Here is a 24,459-nt window from a genome sequence, read left to right as displayed (position 1 = left end):
TGGAGGGTTTTTTCATCAGGAAATTCGGGTTTTTCGTCTCTCAGAACAGGCAAACTGGCCCATGAACACACACATCTACAGACATAAGACATTCCTGGAATTAGGATTAACCAACCTATTCCATATGATTTTGGTTTTGAATGCCTAACTCAGTGAAGTATGGGTCTGCACGCATGAGATAAATCAACGAAAACAAGTATCATCACTTACAGAGTGATGATACTTGTTGTTGTATCATCACATCAGTAAAGTTATGAATAAGATTGAATGTTAGTGAGGAGGGGGGAGGAGATCATTAATATTGACTTTTGCCTATAGTCTTCCTCCTATACATGTAGAGAAAGCACAGGTCCTTCAGGTACTCCAGGATTAATGGAAGAAGCAGATAAGAAGGAACTGTCCACAATGACATGCAGTGGATGAAAAGAGAGGATATTGACACACTCCTTGAAAAGGATGAGAGGAGACCATAAGATGACAATGTGGTAAGAAGGACGTGATGTCAGACTCACTCAAATGCCTTGGAAGTGTTAAGAGTGACTACATGAATTTCTCCAAATATTTTCATTGCATGTATCGAAATGTGGCAAAGTTCACAAAGAGATCTGCTGTATATTGAGAAAGCAGAATCCATATTGGCAATATCTAATTAAGTGATAGATTTCTTGATAGTAGAGAGACTGGTTGTTGATGACACTCTCTATCACTTTTGAAATTACTGAAGTCAGGACAATGTGATGAATTTAATTGGCTATCTGATTTCCTTTTTAGAAATAGCCTGGATAAAAGGCTATTTCTAAAAAGATGGTATCTTTCCTTTTGAAAAGATACCATCCAAGTGCATCAACTTGTAAAGGCTGTTAGTTCTGGAGCACAATTTATTCTTACAACTGAGCAGATACTATCTGGGTATGTAGGATTAGTATCAAGTGTTGTCATTTGTTCCAACAGATGAAGAGGAGGCTGGGATATATCTTCTGTTGTCTAAACAAGTGATGAAGATAACTGATGGCAAAAGCTCTTTAGATGTTACCATTATTCTACCAGGATAAGATACGTGTAAACATAGTAAGGCAGACATTTTACCCAATAATCTTAACTAAGAACTAGAAGGCTTGACTACTATTTGTGTAGACAAGCTTAGAGTATCTTACAAAGACTGCTTCAGATTTATTCGTTTTATTTTACTCTGTTTCTGTTATGTTTCTGTAGTTCTCTTGTACTTGTATAGTTATATATTTCTATTTTGTTATGTTAATAGTATTACTTAGGGTCTTTGGTTTGCTATTTTTAAATTTCAACTTAATTTTTGCAACTAGTAATTCATAATCAGAGTCAAAATTTGATTTCTTTAGTGTTCTTACATTTTGTGTTTCTAGTTATCAGAATGTGATCAATACAATTTTGAATCATGCCATTTAGAGATGTCCATGTATATTTACCTGAGGGTTTATGGAAACATAAGGTTTCTAGAAGAATAGATTTGTTATATATATCAGAATTTTTCTCTTTTTCAGCTTTTCTGTCGTGGCATCTTGCCATATACCTTTTGCACATCTACAAAACTTAAAATATAGATCCTAGTTATATTCCCATTTGTCTTAAAGTGAAAATCTGATCCTGACAACCTGTTTGGGCTGAATCTTTCGCCTTTTTTCTTAAGTAATGTTTGTGTATATATTTGAGTGTACAGTTCACCTTTGAAAGATATTCATCTTTGATTCATTTTAAAACTTTCTTACACACACTTTACAATATGAAATTTTATTTGATCCTGCTCAATACCAAATGGGTGATCTATTCCAAATTCATATCCTCTGTATCTCTGTATCTCTTTAACAGAACCAGGCACAACTGGTTCTGTTAGAAATAACATAATCATTGAGCCTTTTCTTATTTCTTGCATCTTCTCTCCATGCAAATTTGTGCATATCTTATGTTAGAAGATGTTAGTAATGGAAAAACTTTTATTGGGATTATATTGATCAAGTGTATATAATTTTCCAGAGCTTTTTGGTCAAGAAAATTAAACGTTTTTTAACATGATGTTAGTAATATCTAGTCCATGTCCTGAACAGAAATCAAGCAGATACTTACCATTATTAGTAGTTTTGCTCTTTTTTCCAAATGTTATTTCTATATGTCTAATAATCATATTTTACTTGGCTGTTTAGATCTTCAAAAAGGGCCAAATTTCCCTCTTTCATTGCCTTCTTTAATGTCTTCTCAAATTTGCCCAGTTCCACATTCTGATATTTGCCCATTCAAGAAAGTTATCCTCATATTTAGTGTTGAATAATGTAGCTACTTCTTCTTTTTCCTCATTGTTAACCTGATAATAACATCATATATTTATTTCTTAAAAAGATTTTCTTGATTTACCTGATTTTGTCTTCTTTGTTTCAGTAACATGTGTTATGTTGATCTGAATTCAAATTTTCTGCTAGTTTTATTTCTTTACCATTGATACTTCTCATATTGATTATGAAAATCTTGAAAACTCTGCTGATGTTTATTTGGTTTCCTCCCCCCCCCCCTTTTTTTTTTTTTTTTAATTGTTACTGACTCTGATGTGATGACTGAGACACAGAAGTGTTTTAACATGAGCCACTGAGTTTTTTTTTGTTGTTGTTTTTTAAGTTGTTTTCAAAAGATTATGAGCTTATAGTACATCAGCACTATGGGCACAGTAGAGAATTTTTTAAACTTTTTTTTATATTATTTATTTGTTAATTCTCTTGTTTATGTATTCTTTTTATTTATTTTTACATAATCTGGAAACCCTGATCTAGAAACTAGACATGAGATTTTTTTCAAGATATCTCAAGCCTCTACTGAACAGGTCACATTCTAACACAGGGTGACAATATTCATCACCATCCTGAATACAATCATAAATATCTATGCCCTATGATGTCTTGGTTGGAGAGCAGGTACATTAACTACTTGGTCCACCACACTGGCAAAAATGCATGCTGCATTTTCATCTTGGACTACTTTAGAACATTTACTGGAAAACTCAAGGGTTTTGAGTGGATTGGAGAATAAAGGCATTCATCTCAGTAGGTATGATTCAGTTATTAGATCATAGCAAGTGATTTGATCAAGAGACAGGAAGCAGTAATCAGATGATGAAAAAGAAGCATAGAATCCCAAAGGTCATACAAATTGACACCATTGTAGTGTCACAAAGCTGAGATTGACTGGGAGGATTAGAATCTGGAAAGAGAAACATGAAGAAAGTTAGCCAGAGTTGTAAAGAGGAGAGCTAACATCAGTGGTATATTTTGGGAGAGAGTGAGAGAGCTGGTTAATGAAATATCCAATGTGTTGGGAGAATGATTAGGATTATATAAAATTCTCATCATTCTCCAAATCATTCTTACCTATGTAGGTAGGTGAACAATTTGTATTAGATCCAGACTTATAGCAAGAAATTTAGCTTTTCTTCTAGCTTGATATGTGAAATTAGAGAACACGAGTCAGTCAGAATTTTGGAAATCTCTAAGGAAAATGATCTCATTGTTCAGTATCGTAATCATAATTAGAGGAATGGTAAAGGCAGCAAAAACAAAGGCATCAAATGAAGCAAGGAAATCTTGAGCCAAAGCAGGTCATACAAAGAAGATTCCACCCTTCTTACAGAAGGCATCATGTATAATGTAATGTGCAGAATTTAAGGGAGCTCTAGTCATGGAAGATGCTATTTGAGATTCAGTGATGAATAACAGATTGGATTTGAAAGTCTGTAAATGGCATTTCCCATTGTTGATGTGGTCCCCCAGAAGTTTATAAATTTTACTCTTCTTTGTGACCTTTCCACAGCTTCTGTATCCTCTCTGAACACAGGAGACCAAATCTGTACACAGTAGTATGGTAATAGTCCAGGTGCAGTCATATCAAGGCATTGTAAATAGGCAAAGTGACTTCCTTATTCCAACATATCAGTGTGCATCAACATCTCAGTTATCCTTTCTGACTTGCACTTGCAGTTTTTGCAATTTGACCTTTGAATTTCATTTTCCTATTCACCATAACTCCAAGATCCTAGCCTCATCAATTTCTTGTAACATAATCTCACCATTATAATATGCCATTGGAAATCTCATTATGCAAAATTACATAACTTTATACTTACTTATTAACATTGAATTGATAGCCATTATCATTTGCCCTCTGTTCTAGCTTATTCAAAGCATTCTGTAAGTGCTAAATGTCAGTAGCATCACCTAATTGACCTGTCTAGCTTTGCATCATTAGCAACAATTGAATATCTCCTTTCAGGTCCTTCTCAATATCTTGTTTGATTGAACAACAGCAGTTCAAGAACTAATCTGTGAGGAACATCACTAGCATTTTAAATCTGGTAGATTCACATCCACCATATACCTTTCTGTGAAACAGCCTTTCTTAAGGTATGCTGCCTGGGAAAATGCTAACATTATCAAAGTGTATCCATTCCCTTTATTCAACTCATCAGCTATGACATTATTATTATTTTAAAATATGAGCAAATTGCTAAAACATGACCTTCCTTTAGTAAACCCATGCTGATCTTGGTGAAACCAGTCTGGGTAGTGATCCTTCCCATAATTGCATAGCATTATACACATCTGAAAGGGCATGTGTGCTTTATATTATGAAATACTAAAGGCAGTTGATGTGAAATCATTAGCTTCCATATATAAGTAGTTGGGGCATGAAAATACTTCATGTGCAGACTTTGTTTGCTAACACTTAAATAAACGATTAAACTAAGAATATAATTTTGACATCTGTAATTCACAGGTTGTCTTTCGACCCATTTCGGTATTCAAGTTCTTACCAGCTTCTGTAAAATTTTCACCTCCACTCCAGAGATACTGATAGGTCAGTGGTTAGACACATTGGCACCATCCTTGTAAATAGAGCTATCATACATTATTTCCATTCCTGTAGAATCTTTCCTGAGCTGAGACTGAAGTTATACAAGCATGTCATGGACCAAGCCATTTGCAGAACATGCCATCTGCCACATTGCTGAATTGATATCCAGGTTATGCATTGGCTCTTTCCTCATTCTTATGCTCCTCTATCTTTTCATCCAGCGGTAGCAGCTTTGTCCTGTTACATATGCACTTTTTTGTTGATTTTTAAAAAAAAAATTTGCATGCATTTTTTGTTGTTTTTTGCACTATTTGGATGTATTTAAAATTTTAATAGTGTGCGTGTGTGTGTGTGTGTGTGTGTGTGTGTGTAATGTAATTTCAGACAGGACCTCCATACAGGGAAGTACCCAATCCAATGCAAGCTATAGCTTTGACACTGCCAGTGTTCCCTTGTAAGCTACACTTGGACTCCCTCCAGGCACCATCTGGTAGGGCAAGCTGTTGCAGGATTAAAATGGGAATGTGGGATATAAATGGGAATAGAGTGACTGATGCAGAGGACATAGTGGAATTGTTCAATGAACACTTTATTGGTGTATTTCATCCTGGAGGAGTAAATTTTAATACTGGACGGATAGGACAGGTTTGAAGTTCAGAGGTGCAGGAGGAGAACGTGTTCCAAATACTGAGTACTCTGGATGTCTATAAAGCTGTGGTACTGGATGGTATTTCACCACAAATTTTGAGAGAATGTGCTAAAGAACTGACAGCTCTTTTGACCTTGCTTTTCAATGAAAGTCTGGCTGCCGGAAAGGTGCCCAGGAATGGAAGGAAGGTAAGATAGTGCCGTTGCATGAGCGGTAGCAGACTGGAAGTGTCTAATTATAGGCCAGTTTGGGTGTCATCAGTAGTTGTTAAGATCTTGGAGAAATTAGTTAGGGACCATATACAATTGGGCTGATGAGAGTGATGTTATCTGTGAGAGTCAACATGGATTTGTGAGGGGCACTCTTATTTTAGTAATATGCTAGCCTTTTATAATAAAGTTGCAAGAGCAGTAGATGAGGGAAAGGCATATACTGCCATTTTCTTGGATTTAGCAAAGGCATTTGACAGGGTGCCATGATAAGCTGATATTTAAGTTGCAGCACATGGGTTTGGATGTCAGGTCGGTCAACTGGATTCAGTATTGGCTGTCCGATAGGTATCAGAGAGTTGTGTATGGTGGGGCAGCTTCAAGGAGGCAGAGGGTTACAAATAGTGTCCCACAGGGTGCAGTACTGGGACCTATATTGTTTAACCTTTATATCAATGGCATTGTCAGTGGATTGCAGGGGGATATTCAGTTGTTTGTGGATGATGTGAAGCTGGGAAGGGTTATTAGTAATAGTGCAGATGTGGTAGTCATGCAAGAGGATTTCAGTAAGCTAGACAGATGGGCAAATGAATGGTGCTGTCGGTTTAATGCAGCAAAATGTAAGGTCTTGAGGTTTGGGACACATCCATAGGTTGCTGCATACTCTATTGGACGAGATGTACTGGAGGAAGTAGGGGGAGACAAGAGATCTGGGATTGATGATTGATAGAAACCTAAAATTCAAAGGACATATTGCAAAGGTGGTGAATGTAACACAGAATTGCTGCAATAATGAGAGGGATGCTGCCCTGCAGAGATAAAAGAGTTATCATTCGTTGTATAAGACTCTGATCAGACCACACTTCGACTATTGTTCTCAGATTTGGTCCCCAGGATTTGAAGGGGATAAATTAACTGTGGAAAGGGTACAGAGGCAGATAACAAAGACAGTTTCAGGACTGTACAATGTTAGTTATGAGGATCGGCTGAGGGAATGTGGGCTGCATAGTTTGGTGGATAGAAGAAGGAGAGGCGATATGATTGAGACTTTTAAACTGTTGAGAGGTGATTACAGGGTTGACACTGGGGAGTTCTTCCGCTTGGTTGAACAGTGGAAAGGAGTGATGACAAGGGGGACCATCCCTAGAAGTTATGAAAGCAAACTGTGAACAAGAGGGCGAGGAGTAGTTTCTTTGCATGGAGGGTGGTTGAACCGTGGAATGCATTTCCTGATAGAGTGGTGAGAGCGAGAATGGTCATTGAGTTTTAAGGAGTGATATGATAGACTTTGTGTTTCCTAGGAGGCACCTCCCATAATGAGTCTTGATAGACTTGTGTTTCCTAGGAAGGACCTCCTGCGAAGGGTCTTTTGACTCCTTGGAGGCTTAAATGATGATAATAATAATAATAAAAAATGACATATATGATGTGTATGAAGTATATGTTGCACATTGATGTATATTCATATATATGAAGAGAACCACTGTTGCCTTCATACATATGAATGTCTTTTTTCTTAAGTTTATTCATAGCCTTAGCTGATTGTGAGTCATTAAAACACCTTTGATAATGCTAGCTTGAGTTAGTGAAATGTTCATATAATTAATTAATTTAGCAAGTAAATTATTTGTATTTATTCCAGTTCCAAATAATTTTTGGTCCAGAAACTTCAATGAAAAATATTGAAAATAAGAAATTAAAAAAATTAATTCATTTAATTTTAATACATTTCAGTCATTTAGAAACTGAATTTTTGTTAATGAATAATTGAATGAATGAATAATAGAAAGTTATAAAATATGGTACATTTCATAACTTTTCATTTTAGCTGTTTTGGTGCACATATTTATTGAAGTGGCAAATCAAATATGGAAATAGATAATAGAATAAGAAAAGCTGGTGTGGTGGACAGATAACTGCATAAATTTATATAGAATGAGAGAGAGAGAGAGAGCATATTAGCATGCTAATTCAATGCTAATAACGTGTGTGTGTGTGTGTGTGTGTGTGTGTGAGAGAGAGAGAGAGAGAGAGAGAAGCGTGCGAGTAATGCTGGTCTAAATTGTATGGCGAAAGAAAGGTTAGGAAAACAGGTATTAATACCAGCATGGCAATTAAAAGATACAGACGCATGATCAAAACGTAGGTAAATTGATGCAGTCAGCAGTATCCTCAAAGTCCCAAATGTAAGACGTAATGAAAATTAAGATTGGACAAATAATGCCTAATTTGGAAGAAAATGATTAATAAGAAGCTAGCAATAATATAAACTGGAGCTCCGCAGCTCAGCCAGTAGAGACAAAGCTCTTTGGTCTGAAAGACCTGGTTTTGATTCCCGTCAGTGAGATGAGGGACCTTTATCTAGTTCTCTTTTGACAAAAGGTGAGTTAGCTGGTCTCATATGGAGGAAACTTTGTCCCCCCCCCCCCAGAACAGCAAACCAGCCTGTGAAAACACACATGGATTGCAGTCATGAATATGTCCCAGCCATGTACTGGTCCCGAGTCTGGATAAAACGGGAGGGGAAGGGAAAGCAATGATGAGCCACTCTATAAAAATCTCACCAGGAACACTTTGTGGGCAATGCCTACAAAGTCACCTAGGGTCGGAAACGACTGAAGATAATCATCAAAATAATATTTTGATGATTATCATACATTAATGATATGAATGATTTGAGAAATCTCCGATTGTTTGCTGATTGTTCTATAGGAAATCAGGAGTTAATTCGGTACACACTAACAATTATATAACTTTATACTAGGACAGTGTAAAGTTATATAATTTGGAATGAATAGACTGTATGCTGTGGATTACTCAGATGAGATTAGCCTGAAAGAAGTTGATGAGGCTAGGTGTTTGGGTGTGATGATTGACTGCTAGTTCAGAACACGAATTACAAAAAGTAGGCAGAATAACTTAAAAGTTGTCACTTTGTTAGAAACACACTAATAAAGAACCAAAGGAAGTCATTTTCTCTCTCTGTGTGTGTGTGTGTATATATAAGGCTTTGATATAGAGCCTCCACCACTCATTCAGTATAGATGAAGCCCTTTGGTCAGAAAGACCTGGGTTTGATTCCCATCCAAGATGTCAGAGCCTTTATCTGGTCACTTTCAACTAAAGGCAAGTTAGCCAGTCTCATACAGAAGTAGGGTTTTTTTCACCACAAACTCAGGCTTTTCATCTCCTCACAATAGGCAAACCAGCCCCCATGAACACATGCATCTACAAACATAGGACACACCAGGAGGCATAGGGCCAACCACCTTATCCTCGACACGGTCGTGGTTGTGAAGTCTCACAACTAAAGAACCTCAATGGTTTGTGAAATGCTTAAGACAAGACAAGGCTATGGTATAGTCACACATGGACAGCAGTGCACTGACTTAGTTACCGCATCCAGAGAGAGAGACATGTAACCAAAAACAAGTGTTCCCTATGAAGATAGATTGAAGAATTGGTTGATTGGTAGAAAAGAGTAATTACAGTAGAAACATACAAGGTCTTGTAGATACTAAAGTAATATTTCAGTACATGAAAGAACAAATTATCACTCCTGGAAATTATATAAGAGTATGGTTAGCAAGACTATAAGAACTAGGATGTTTTTTTGCTTGAAGTGTGGCAGATGAGTGGAATGGATTGGCAGAGACAGAGAGACAGTCGTGAATGCTTTGCCAATGAATGAGTTCAAGAAAACAATATGATAGGCATTGTGCATTAAATAATGGTTAGTGTGGGTTTCCTGTGATGAGTTTTGGAATCCATGGAGTCAACCATATAATAATAATAATTTGAAAAACAAAATCATTGATGAAAAAGCTAGTCATAATGTAAACTTAGTTATTATTATTATTATTATACTAGAATCCCCATGTAGTCAAAAGACTCATGGCGAGAGACTCATGCTAACCATTATTCACACCATACCTATCATAATGCCCCTTAAACTTATTCACCATTTGGGCACTTACAATTATGTTTGGCAGTCCATTCCACTGATTCACCACACTCCATGCAAAAAATCTAGTCTGTACACTCTTGCACAACTTTGAGGGGGGGGATCTCTAGTCTGTCTCTCTCTCTCTCTCTCTCTCTCTCTATATATATATATATATATATATATATGTATCTATCATGTACTGGAAAATTTATTTTGTGTTAATTTTATAGAATCCTTTAGTAATTTATGTTTCTCATGTCCCTTCTCCTCCACCTGTATAATAAACTCTGCAACTCACATCTTTAGTTTATTATCATAGAGTATTACATGACCTGTTGCCAGCTTGGTCACTCAGCTCTGAATCCTCTCCAGCACCTCCCAATACTCAAGAAACCCATATGGCTAAATGTGTGATAATAATTAAGATGTGGCAAAATCATAGCTTTATAAAGAGAGATAATAACTCTATTAGTTACCTGTGTTTCTTAGGATTGGGGAAATAAGGAAGAGCATTCAGAGAGAGACATGTGACCAAAAGCAAGTGTTCCCTATAAGGATAGATTGAAGATTTAGTTGATTGGCAGAAAAGACATAAACATTCAAGTAATCCTTTGAGCTATTTCACTGACTTTTGCAGTATGTCCTCTGAACATAAATCTCTGTCCACCATCGCCCTAGCCCATCTTCTCATGTGTCTGTCTTATAGAATCCCTTTGATATATAAGTTTCTATTAGTCCTTTCTCCTCTACCTATCTGGTAAACTCTGCAATCCATATCCAAAGTCTCATCAGTTTCCTCCAATCCGATACAATCTGTGATACAAAGTATCACAGATTGTATCGAATTGTGGCAATATAGCATCCCGAAGTGCATAACCTTAAGTATCACACGTCGAAGTGCATAACCTTACATTTGACGTTAAATTGATAACTTTTATCCTTTGCCTGCAATGCCATTATCTTAGACTCACTTCAGGATACATACCAGGAAATGATGATCATAATGTTTCTTTATGGAGACAAGTCAAACATGCTGTACAATATTTATAGAAAAAATATAATATATATTATAACATATCCCAAAGGGGTGCGTAAGGGTGAAAGCTGTATAACTGAGAGGAGACCTCCACATAGCCGTTAAAGGAATGCGGAGAACCCACCAGGGTTTCTGACCTAATGTCCAATCCTCACCTTCTCGTGGTGCACCCTGTTGGGTATCTACTTTGATACTGAACGAATGTGGATGGGCTGGCAATTTGGGATTTAGCCGACCAAATTGTATTCTTATTGGTTAAACCAAATTAAAAAAATGATGGTACAACATGACAAAATTTCATGCCGGCTGGGGCGTCGCGCAGTTAAACAAGGCCCCCTTGTTTTTGCCAGGGAACCAGGGCATACAGCGAAAAGTCAGCTACTGGAACAAATCTAAAAACAAACCCCAACTCAACATCACCAGAATTAAAGATCGGTACTATCAACGTAAGAAGCCTGAATGGCAAAGAAATGGAGCTAGCTGAGGAATTAGATAAGTACCAGATCGACATAAGTAGACTAAAATATAGAGACCAAAACTGGTGAGATCTTTCTGAGCAATAAATACAAAATGTTACATTCAGGCAGTGACAATCAAGGAAAAGAAGGAGTAGCCATAGTATTCAACACAAAATATGAGGCTAATCTTCTTGAATGGCAGTCAGTCTCAAGTAGAGTAATGTGGGCAAATATGAGAATGGGGAACTGGACAATGAGACTTATTTTTGCCTATGGTCCCACAGAAGGTTCTACTAAGGTAGACGTGGAGAAATTTTTTGACGCTTTAGAAAAAGCAACTGACACAATGAAAAAGGAAAAGTTGGTCCTTGTTGGGGATCTAAATAGCAGAGTAGGAAATGATTGTCAGACATATAAAAATATTTTGGGAAAATTTGGAGAAAAGAGCAAAGCTAATAATAATGGCAAATATCTGTTGGATTTCTGCTCAGGACATGGACTGGTTATTACTAACACCATGTTCCAACATAAAAATGTGCACAAATTCACATGGAGAGAAGAGGCTAGGAATAAGAAAAGTCTCATTGACTATGTTATTTTTGATAGTGATGTTTTCTCCCTGGTGCAGGACACCAGAGTGTACAGAGGATTTGAAATTGGAAGTGATCACTATTTAGTCTTGAGCAGGATAAAATTGAATTTCATATTGAAAAGAATAACATGTAAGAAAGTTTTAAAGCGAATAAAAGTTGAGCAGCTCTCAGATGTGAACTGTAGACTAAAATACAGAAATATTATTGAAAAGAAAATCAAAGAGTTTGAGAACAGGAATCAAACCTTGGAGATTCAGTGGCAAACTCTGAAGAAAACGATGATTGATTCTGCCAGAGAGGCATGTGGTGAGGTTGTGTGCAAGGATAAAAAAAATCAGAACTCCCTGGTGGACACAGAAAGTTAAAGAGGCAGTGAAGGAAAAGAAGATAGCATATCAAAAGTTCCTGGCAAATAAGTCAGCTTTTACTTTTACAGAATACAGAGACAAATATAAGAAAGCTAAACAGTGTGTAAAACTAGCTAAACAAAAGTCATGGGATGACTTTGGCAAGAATATAGAAAATAAATATCAAGAAGGTGGCAAAATATACTGGAGGTTGTTGAAGAAGCTTAGGAATGGAGGAAAGAGTGCTGTAAAAGGAGTTAGAGATGATAAAGGTGACATGAAAACAGGAGAAAAAGATATCCTTGAAGTATGGAGTAATTACTTTGAAAAACTGCTAAATGAAACAAGCAGTGACGACAGCACAGTGATAAAAAAACACTGACCAGGCATGCAGTCAGGAATACATATTCATACTTGAAGTAGAAAAAGCCATCAAAGGCTTGAAATATGGAAAGGCAGCAGGAGTAGATGATATTCGACCAGAAATGCTGAAGTATGGTGGTATAAAAGTCTTACAGTGGCTGCACTGCATAGTTCAGAAAGCCTGGACTGAGCGCTTGTGGGTATCATTTCCATGGATGATCTGAATCCTTTCTTATCAGGGTAAAGGGTTATCAGAAAAAATCAACAGAATCCTACAACATTACAACCTCAATGCCACCTTTAAACCACCCACTAAACTTAAAACCATATTCAGCTCCTCTAAGGATCCTCTCCTCCCATTAGCACATCCTGGAGTCTATTGCTCCGCTGCAGCTGTAACTTACCGTACATTGGTGAAACAGGACGGACAATCCCTATACGCAAGAAAGAACACATTAGACACATTAAATATAACCATTATGGTGAAGCAGGCCTCTCAGACCATGCACTTAACACCTTACACCAAATCAACTGGAAAAGCACCTGCTCCTTACACCGCACAAAAACATGGTACGAAAGAAAATTTAAAGAATCCTGCGAAATCCTGATAAACCACCCAAATATCAACAAAGATGGTATGAAAATTCCAAGGATCTGGATGGCACACATTCAGCCAACCTAATATGAAAAGATTCAGCATAAGTCAGGACTCTAGCCAATCCGCTAGTATTAGAAACCATTCCACTCAAACTGGCTGGAATGATGTTAATATATGTATATAATAGACAACACAAATAATAGGACTCTAGCGTTGATGTATATATATATATATTTTTTTTTTCCCCACCAGAGGTCAGGCCAACAATTGTGATAGCGGTTAGTCAGTGTCTTTAACGAACCAGTATGATTGTAGTATAGCTTGTTTCTTGTGTATATTTGTACGCTCCAGAAGAAGACCTTGACATAAAGGTCGAAACGTCGAATTGTAAAATTTTAGTAATAGTAAACTAAAGTTTTTATTCAAACACGGTAGTTGTCTCCATAATTTCCAAAAATGTAAATATAGAAATAGACAACAGAATCAGCAAAGCTGGTATGGTGGGAAGTCAATTGAATAAATTCATATGGAATAAGAGAGAAATTAGTCGGAACACTAAATTAGCTGTATACAAGACAGTGTTCAAACCAGTTTTAACTTATGGATCTGAGAACTGGGTCAGAAGTAAAACACTCGACCAAAGACTAGAGACCGTAGATATGAGAGTCCTGAGAAAGATTAGAGGCGTGAACAGATGGCATCAATGGCAATATCATATTAAAAATGAGGATATTAGGAAAGAACTTGACATTGTCAGCATCCAGGAATGCGTTAGCAGAGCTAATCTCAGGTGGTATGGTCACTTAAATAGAATGGGAGAGGAAAGATTAGCAAAACAAGTGTTCTCTGCCAGGTTGGCAGGAAAACGACCCAGAGGAAGACCAGGATATAGGTGGATTGATACGGTATAAAGTGCCTTAGACGATAGAAATATAAGATCTGATAATGTTGGAGTCTTGACAAGTAACAGACTGATTTGGAGGAAAATTGTAGATAGGAAGTTAGTAATGATGTAAATTTTTCATGTAGTACTGTCATATCCTGTACACCACTTGAGGGTACATGGCAGGAATCTGATGATGATGATGACATATCCCTAAACACACACTTCTCACTTTTGTGTATGTTTTTCACAAATTGCATAAACATTAGTCATTTTGTCTAATTGCATACATATGTTTGTTATGTGATTCTACTTGTGATTAATAGATTTTTCTCAGATTTCATGTTCAGAATCCTTGCAAAGATTTTTCAAGACATTCCATTTTTTATTGTTTTTTTCAGACCATTTGCAATGCAAAAATTGCAAAAAGGTGCATACACATAGAAAGGTATCCATGTCTTTAATTTCGCTCCATTTTATTTGCACAGTTCAAACTATTTTCAAAGAATTCTGTTAAACTTTGCAATCAGTTTGCAACATATTTAATGAAATTTGGTTTTTAGGATTTCTGTTAAAAACTTGTCAGGTCATTTTGATTTTGACAAAAAAAAGGGATTAAAATTTAATAAAGTGAGTTATAACTTTTCGATATATACTCTCATCAGATTTTACATTACTACATAGTGGATATCACCATGTTGTGGATTTCTTTGAATAATATAACATTTTTTTTTTTTTTTTGCCAATATCAGAATGATAGTTCCTGGACAAAAAACAGAAATATCAAACATTTTTGTGTGTATGTAATTCTGAGTACCATGTTTTGTTTATGGGATAGACATTAAAAAAAAAAAAAACTGGAAGAGGAAAATTGCTAACAGTGTTCCCTGATGGTCTGTTTTGGAGACATTGCTGCTTATCTTCTATGTTGATGATACTGAGAGAAGTTTGCAGATGAGTAATTTTTTGTTAGTTCTCCCAGCCTTGCATCACCAAGTTCATGCTTGCATCATGAACTTGGTGATGCAAGGCTGGGAGAATTATAAGGCTTATTACTCATTTACACTAGCCTATGAGAAAAAGTAACTAAAATAAAATAAATAATGAAGTAACATAAGAAAATGTATGTGTTACGAGCAAATTGTGAAATCGCACAATTCATAGAATGTGCAACACTTTTGCTCATTCCATGAACTGTATAATGTGCTTGTACAGTTTCTGGAATGTGTAGAATTTTGCACAATTCATGAAATGAGCATTATGTTTTCTGCTTATTTCATGAATTGGGCCCTAACCTAAACTAACCTAACCTAATCTTAAGTTAGATTCCATTTTGGATGTAGGGATCTAGAATTTAACAAATATGGATGTTTAAAACCTAATCATCACATGTTATATAAGCCGTGAGTCAACTTTCAGCAACAATCTAATCGTCACATGTTATAAAAGCCACGAGTCAACTTTCAGCAACAATCAATAAGAAATGCTCTTCACCAGTTTATCACGAGATGCACCCAATTTATGAATCGAGCGTTTTCTGCTCATTTCATGAATTGTGCAAAATTCTACACAATTCACTGAATGAGCAAAAGTGTTGTGCATTCCATGAATTGTGCGATTTCACAGTTTGCATGTAACATATATATATATATATATATTCAAATATATATACAGTCAACCCTTGACTTACATCTGTTTGAGTTACGTCCGTTTGAAGATCCTTTCAAACAAGACCTAGTAAAAGTAAAAAGGTTTCTATTTAGCAGCAATGCATCATACACAGCAGTTGCCACATGTCTTTAACAATTCCGCTGTTGATTTTGTGTTTGAGAAATAGATTATTTATGCATTTATTGTTAAATATTTCATAAGATTTTGTGCAACATGGCCCCTACATGCCCAATCAGACGAGCAATTGATCTTGAAATGAAGTTGCAAGTTATAAAGACATGAAGCTGGTAAGCCCTTCAGTGATCGCACATGACTTCAGATGGTCTCATTGTATAGTGATGACAATTTTTAAAAATAAAGATAAAATCATGGAAGCTGTGAAAGGATGTTTCTATTAAATCAACAATAGTGATGAAGCAACGACAAGGTCCTTTCGGTGGTATGGAAAAGCTGCTTGCATCATGGATAGAGGACCTGAACCAAAAGTGCATACCCCTTAGCACTATGACTATAACTGCTAAGGCACTGTCGTGTCGTTCCTTTTTATTATTATTATTAGTATGTGTATATCTCACAACTTTACCTTTATTCACTTCTATTTATTCTCTTGTCGTAACTATGCTTAAGATCCTAATATAAAATTTGGCTTCAGTGCTAGTTGCAGAAACACTATCTACACAATTTGGCTGATTCCTAGATTGATTAAGTGTATTAATTACTTAGACAAAGGGTATGTCTTGGGCAGAAGACGAATCCTTTGTTTCAACTGTCTGGAGTTACTTCCCGTTGAGATACTGGCAAATTTATTTGTTTCGCTGCGCCAGCCAATACCATTAGGTTAGGAAGACCTCTTAACCAAGGCAGAACTCTCAGATATTATGCAGAGATAATCAATCTATCATTAAATACCTAGTACCGAATTATCTATATCACTTTCACTAATTATCATTTGCAGTCGTGGTTTTAAACATGCTATTCTGTCCTGCTCAGGTTCTGATTAAAAAATGAGTGGTGCATTGAATTCATTCTCAGGCTGAGAATCAGGTAAAATACACAGTACATTTATTGAAGTCATAAGAATTCATATTTACATTCATACACTCTACTAAAATATTGTCACTCTAAGTTAGGGAGTTGTTTAAGACAACTGAGTTTCAAACCAACTAGATTCATTCATGAAACCTTTCTATAAAATTAAACACTACCTTCATACAATATATGGATCTAAATTCTCATCCAGACAATTACTCTACTAAGATTTATCAATCACCTTGTAATAACATATTTGACACAAATCATCTAATATAACATCCTCTAAAGAAAGGATCACAGAAGTTATGCCACTGCTACCTATACTAATCACTTAACAGTCCTACACTAGAATGTCTCTCTCTCTACATTAATTCTCAACATTTCATCTTTTCAAATGGAAAAGGAAAACAAAAACTGTACGTTACCAACTCCTATGATGTTCAGCGGGTCCGATACTTAGTTCATAATTCAGCTTGCACTGCTCTTTTTCTCTCAAATTGTGATTAGACATTTCATTCTGGCTTTGATCCGCGTGATCACTCGAGGTAATTTGATTTGGTTATCTCAAAAGTTGTCATTGTGCCCGTGCTCGACGCGCTCCGTCTCCGCATATCTTCGTCTGCATTGCCGTCTCGATTATCTACTCAGCTATTCCTCTCTGAAGACATTCCGAGCCTGGACTCTGGAACAAACCGGCGATGACATCAAATAGCAGAAGGTGATCCGGAACCCTCGATGAGGTGGGAAAGAGTGACCCAACATCCAAGAAAAAAAAGCCCTGTGAAAGGAGTGCAGACTCCTTTTATGTTGCACCCTTTGCGCCCTCTCTTTACTGCTACGTTTTCTGCTCAGCACCGATCCCGCTTTTTCACGTGAGACATTTCTTCATACTGCGTCTTCTTGTGCACATGGGACGATCTTCTCCTTAGCGTCTTCTGAGAAATATGAATGCACCGCTCGCCATGCAAGTGCTAATGCCATAGGCCAAGCATTCACCTGAAATTTCGCCAGTGGACTTCAAACTTTTGTTTTTACATTGTGATAAACACTTCACATAGAACACCTTTTAATCATTATACTTTATAAAGAGATAACATTACTTAATATATTTTTGTAATTCCACTTTAACGGCATTCATTTATAGCTCTTTTTTACAATTTGCTTCTTTATTTAAACACAGGTATCTCTTTGTTGATTTGTCATGTTTGTTAAATCTTGAATGAATTATTTCTATAATGAAAGTGCTTCATTCAAGATCTAACAGCACTAAGTCTCTTAAACATGTTGAAGGAGAAGGCACAGCCTGATTACGACTACAAATTCAACACTTCTTTTGGTTGGTTCATGAAATTCAAGCAGCGTTTTGCGCTGCATAATAAAAATGTATGGTGAATCTGCAAGTGCCGATGAGAAGGCTCCCAAGAATTTTGTGGAGAAATTGGATAAAATTATTACGTGGGGAAAAATTATTTGTTACAGCAAATATTTAATATGGATGAAAAAACCTCCTTATTTTGGAAAAAAATGCCTGAATGGACACTCATCCACAAAAAAGCTAAAATCTATGCCTGGTTTCAAAGCTCTGAAAGATTGTATTATGATTCTGTTAGGAAGAATGGGTAATGTGGCTGGATATACACTGTGATATGGCACAGTGAGAATCCACGAGCCTTCAAAAACATTAGGAAGCATACTCTTCTAGTTCATTATCGAAGCAAGAAGAAATCATGGATGACTCAAAAATTGTTTGAGGATGCCTTAATCAACTGTTATGTAAGTGAAATGGAAAGCTATTGTGTGAAAGAAAATGTAGAATTTAAAATTTTATTAATTCTAGATAATGCTCTTAAAAAAATAACAAAGACATCATTGTTACCAAGGCTGATAAAAGTAATGCTACCATCATTCTTGATCATACAGCTTATTTTGAAAAAATGAACAAATTGATATCTAACCATAACACATACCAATTGGTTAACTACAATCCTACAAACCACATCAAAAAGAAATCTGGCCTGGTTGGCCAAGTGGTTAACATATCTGCAGGTTTGAATCCTACCAAGGGCCCAGAGATTTGTGAATGTTCTACTAACCATTTACTATATGTACATTTATCGTATGCGAAGACACAGGTTACTGATGTAACCTATGTCTTCGCACAGTACGACATTTGATGTCTTTGTGCCATAAAAATAAAATCCAAACCAATCAAAAAAGAAAACAAGAATTAATTAAGTTAGGGATCACTTGGCCAGAGGAAACAGTTAACAAGTTGTTACAGCATTATGCTCACACTCCTAGAATTATGACCTGCCAAAAATACACAAAACAAATGCACCATTGTGACAATGAAGGAATTGACAGCTCCAATTATCACTTAGCCAAGAAACTAGTGGCTACACTCAAGGAGTTGATAGGTCATTCTCCCTCCTACATAAAAAAATACACAATGCTTCATAAACAGAATTAAAAACATCACACTCAGCAACGAAGATTTATTAGTCAGCGTTGACATAACTGTCCTTTTCATGAATGGCCCAATCAGTGGCACGATTCTTCTCACATAGAACAAATTTATATCCAATATCATGGCCCTCGCACTTCACTGCAAAATAATTTCTACCTGCAATAAAGCATAGCCATGGGCTCCCCTCTTTCCCTTCTCCTCCTCCACTACCTCCATAGGTAATTTGTACATGGAAGACTTCGAGCAATGAGCTCTGGATTCAGCAAATCTAAAGCCCAAAGTTTGACTCAGATATGTTGACAATATATTTACCATTTGCCCTACTGCCACCAAACATTGAATACATTGTTTCCACTTGAACAAACAACACAGATGTATCCAAGTTACCATCAAGATTGAAAACAATAACTCTCTTTTTTTCTAGATACACTTGTCGCATCTTCTCTCAGGCTGACTTTCCTTCACTGTCTACTATAAACCTGGGATTAAATGAAAGAAAACATAAAGCATTAGAAATCAGAGAGATTATTTTTCAGTCAGCAGCTCCTTTAAAACATTCTCCAAATCTCAGCAAGAAATATCTATTACCATATTGGCCATATCAATTACAAAATATATGGAAGACAGTCATTTTAAGTGCAAATCAATACTTCTTTAACTTCTCTCTTTCTGTCCAATAATAGATGGCTCCACTTTTCTTTGTATCGTCTGTTACAATTTTAAGCTATCCCTACTATTAACTAAATTGGTGCTGTTTGTGAAAAACTGTTGGTGCTCTGAAGATGCTGGGTATAAAACTAGTGAAATATCAATAACTGCTATGTTTACTCGAATATAACTTGCCCTTATGTATATCTCATACTGTTGATTTTACTTGATGAAAAAAGAAATTGCATAGTTTTGCACATGAAAAAAAGGTTAAAAGTATAAGAAATAAATAGTGCATGTTGTTATGACAAAAATAGTAAAAAATTTAAGATGTGCAGACCGATGTAGGTGTTATTCCTGGTGGTCTTACACCTTATCTACCTTGGATGTATCGGTCAACAAACCATTCAAGGACTATGTATGAAAATTCCAAACAGAGTGGATGGCAGAGAGCAGCTACAATCTGACTCCAGCAGGGAAGATTAAGAGACCATCATTGGAACTGTTGTGCAACTGGATTTTGAGAGCTTGGGGCATGATTTCACCAGAAATAATTGACAACAGGTTTTTAAAAACTGACATCTCTAATGCCCTGGATGGGAATGAAGATAAAATTTAGGTAGATTGATATTGCATGCGAGGAAACTGTTGTTGAGACTGAAAGTAGTGATAGCGAATAGGAAATTCTTGATAAATCATGTCCATTTTCAGTTTTTTTAAATTATGGTTATCTTACGACTCCAAAATGATAAAGACAAACAATAATGAAACTGTTTGCTTTCATTTAATTACGGAAGCATTGCCGCTAAAGATTCAAATATATCACGTGAAGGAGGTTAGCATCCAATCGCATAAATAGCATTGATGATTAAAATTTAAATGCATTCATTTTATAAATTTAATGTGAGCAATTTATTTATTCATTTGTATGAGGTTTTCCTCCATTTCTCACCTGTCCATTGGATGAGTTGAGCCCATTTAATGAAGGAATAAGTACTAGGATGGGCTGAAAAGTTCTTGGCCTCGGCCATAGATGGCAATACTATCGGCAATTTTTTTTTTTTTTTCTAAGTTGGTACATCTGTTTTAAGCATCAGTGTGAAATTGCAAGTCATTCTCTCAAGTAGTTTGTTTTATACAGCTGTCAGAAGTAAAAGTGTTGTCTGTATCCCTTGAAATGGATAAAATTGAGTATCGTAAGGTTATAAAATTCTTTATAAAAGAAGGTTTAATGGCAAAAGAAATTCATTCGAAGTTCATAAAAGTTTATGGGCACTCTTCTCCTTCATTTTCGACAATTAAGAAATGCGCTGTCGAGTTTAAACGTGACTGTACCAGCCTTGTAGATGATCCACATGAAGGATGTCCAAAAAGTGTAACAACACCAGGAATCATTGATTGATCAAGTGCATGATATGGTATTGGATGACCAGCGAGTCAAAGTGCATGAAATTACTGAGACTATAGGCATTTCAAAAGAACATGTAGGGTATATTTTGCATGAAGAATTGCAAATGAAAAAGCTTTGCACAAGATGGGTGCCACGCTTGCTCACAGTATACCAAAAATGCACTCGCATGAAAATCTCTGAACAGTGCTTGGAGCATTTTCACAAGAATAAAAATGATTTTGTGCATCGATTTATTACTAGGATGAGACTTGGATTCATCCTAGTAATAACCAGCTAACTCACCTTGGATAGGTGAGTTAGCTGGTCAAGACTCTTGACCAGCTAACTCACCTTCAGTTGAAAGAGACTAGATAAAGGTCTTTCCAACCAAACAGTTTCATCTGTACTGATTGAGCTGTGGAGCAATTAAAATTATAATGAATACTCAGGATTTAATTATAAATGCCAATTTATTTTTTTTTGAAAACTTTAGTTTCCAAAAATCCCCTCATATATCTTGCACCACGATTTTTTAACTTTCATTTTTAGGAAAAATGTGCGAGTTATATTTGAGTAAATACGGTAAATCAACAAATAAATGTATTTAGTTTCATGATATGGTCTTATGTTGGGAATTAAAACCATGAACAAAAAACTCAACTTGACAAGAAATTCTTCTTCTTCTCTTCTGCTCATGTCAGGTTGAATTCTTCAAAGACAAATTTTTGCCATTTCTTTCTGTCTGCTGTCTTTTTATGAAGTTCTATTATGGAGTTTAAGTGAATGCTTTCTTGAATGTCATCAATCTATTTCTTTCTTTCTTGGTCTTCCTCTGCTAGGTTGTCCCTCAATTCTGCCATTTAATGTTTGGTGTCTTTCTGGGTTTATTCTTGAAACATGTTCCAAACCGGCTTAGTTGGTTCTTTTTTAGTGCTGTAATTATTGTTTCTTTAAAGTTAAGCTCTTCTCTGACTTTTTTCATTTATTTTTCTTTCTGTCCAGTTTGTTTTATTGATTTTTCTTAGGCATTTCATTTTAAAAATGAGTTTATCCATTTCTTTTTTAATTAAGATCCAGCATTCTGAGCCATAGAGAACTGTGGGAATTATCATTGTTTTATATATCTTTAATATGAGGTCTTTGCTTACTTTTATTGTTGCATATTTTTTTGTATTCTACCCATTGTTATCCATCCATTATTGATTCTGTATTTTATGGTTTCGAAATAGCCTAGATCTTCAGTGATCTTTGATCCTAGGAATCCTAGGAATTTACAAGAAATTATATTTTTCAGTCTTCATAAGCATGAAGTTATGACTTCTGCATTGATTTAACCTTGCTTCCTGGATGAAGATCAAAATCAGCCTGTGTAGTGATCTTTCCTATAATATTTTTGCTATTTAAACCATGTATCAAACTTTTAACATTTATACAAAAATTTATCAAACTTTATACCTATAAACCATATAACAAACTGACAACCCTCATCCATTCACCTAAGGACCAACTCTCTCCTTTATCACATCCAGGAGTATATGAAATAACCTGTACTTGTGACCTTGATTACTATGTACAAACAAGAAAATCTGTTTTGATCTGCCTTGAAAGAAATATATTCAGTACCACTGTTATGGCAAGTTGGAACTAGCAGACCATGCCTTGGATGCTCCAAATTGCAGGATTAAATAGAATTATATATTGGGTTTTATCCTTTATCCAAATGTAATTATATACTGGATTTTATCCAAGGATAAAATCCAGTATATAATGAGTAGCATGGCTAAGTGAAAAAACTTCCATAAAGTATTAAATGGAATAAAAGCCAGTGCTATACAAAATTCATTAAAAGTTAGAGAAAAAATAATCAGCTAATGCCTTTTTTGTTCCCGTATAGGGAGTAGGCGAGGCCGTTTTTAAGCCCTGTCTAACTTTTGGAGACTGAGTGGGCAGTTCAATCTCCACTGGTAGCCAATCAGAGATAACTGGCCCAAGGCTATCACTAATTAATCGGCACGCAGTGAAGAAAGCGGCTAGTTAGTGCCACCATCTGGTGGTCCCTAACCCTAACACAATATATCTAATGTCTGAAAATAGTGTGGGTTCGACGGCCGATTTTCTTGAGTTTACGGGACGGAAAATCCGAGTTTCTGGGAGGAAAAACCCTCTAGCCCGTGCCAGAGATCGACTAACTCCAGAACCAGTCGAGAAAAGGCTTAGAAAAAGTTCCTCTGGTCGGCAACTAGATTTGAACGCCTTTTGTCCTGCAGTCAAGCACTGTAGAGTGCAAACACCACTTCTACTGAGCTACACAGACTCTCAGTTAGAGAAAAGTTAGAGAAACTGGTTTTAAAATCAGTATCACATTTAAAACATTCCCAAAACTCTGCAAGTATGGCTATTAATTTACCAAAAATCTGAGTGATAGTCATTTTAAGAACAAATTAATACTTGTTAACCTCTCTCTCTCTCTCTCTCTCCCCCCCCCAACAATAGATGGTACTGGTTACAACTTCAGCTTTTCGTGTCTGTTACAGTTTTAAACTTTTCTCTATTAAAACTAATTGTTGTTGTTGTTGTTTGCATACCACAGCCAACTATGTTTGCGCATTGAAGATGCTGGGTATAAAACCAGTGGAATATCAGCATCCAAATAAATATATTTTTTATTCTTATTATTGTATAACTAAAGAGAAAAAAAACTCGCATTAAAATTTTAGCTGAAAATGAAAGAAATTAAATAATCTTTTTAGAAAAAAAATTATTATTATTTTTAAATTGCCAATTGTATTTCAGTGTGTTAATTTCTGTAGGGATTTGGGAAATACATGGCATCAATTTTTTGGAACCTCTGCATGAAGGATGTTATAGAGAAGGTGTAAAGTTCTGTTGTGATGAAGATGCAGATTTTGATGAATCCAGTGATAGTGGTTGTGATGAAACTAATGTTTGCTGTGATGGAATCAAAATAATGAGACGTGAAAATCAAGTGTTAAATTCAATGGTAAAATATCTTCTTCCTCGTATAGGCTCTGGTGTTCAGAAAATTGTATTGACAAATTGTAAAGGATTAAATACTGCTTTGGTAAGTTTTTTATTTATTATTGTTATATGTAGTCTTTGATTAAAATTAATAGACACAAGTTATTTAAAATATTAGTGGATCTAAGTAACCTAAGTATACCACTCTTTACAGTCTATTCAATAAATATAGATAGGAAATAAAATATCAGTCAAATGGAAAGACATAGCAATAGGAGTATGGCAAGGATGTACCCTATCACCTCCACTTTTTATATATATAAA

At 35.8% G+C, this 24,459-nt stretch overlaps 1 protein-coding gene across 2 annotated transcripts in view; it reads left to right on the top strand.

Moving 5' to 3' along the window:
- Positions 1 to 24,459, top strand: part of LOC150109924 (F-box/LRR-repeat protein 5-like) — a 335,771-nt gene that overhangs the window by 161,013 nt on the left and 150,299 nt on the right. For both annotated transcript variants that reach the window (XM_090397314.1, XM_090397315.1), the window contains one exon: positions 23,967 to 24,238. In XM_090397314.1, coding sequence (XP_090253440.1) covers positions 23,967 to 24,238 — 272 coding nt within the window. The remainder of the gene's footprint in view (positions 1 to 23,966; positions 24,239 to 24,459) is intronic.

This window comes from Typopeltis vanoorti, chromosome 1 (genome assembly GCF_054136105.1).
Source record: "Typopeltis vanoorti isolate ZY-2024b chromosome 1, IOZ_Tvanoo_1.0, whole genome shotgun sequence".
Lineage (NCBI taxonomy): Eukaryota > Metazoa > Arthropoda > Arachnida > Uropygi > Thelyphonidae > Typopeltis > Typopeltis vanoorti.
Note: the sequence above shows the minus strand (reverse complement) of the source record. Positions and strands in the feature narration are given on the sequence as shown.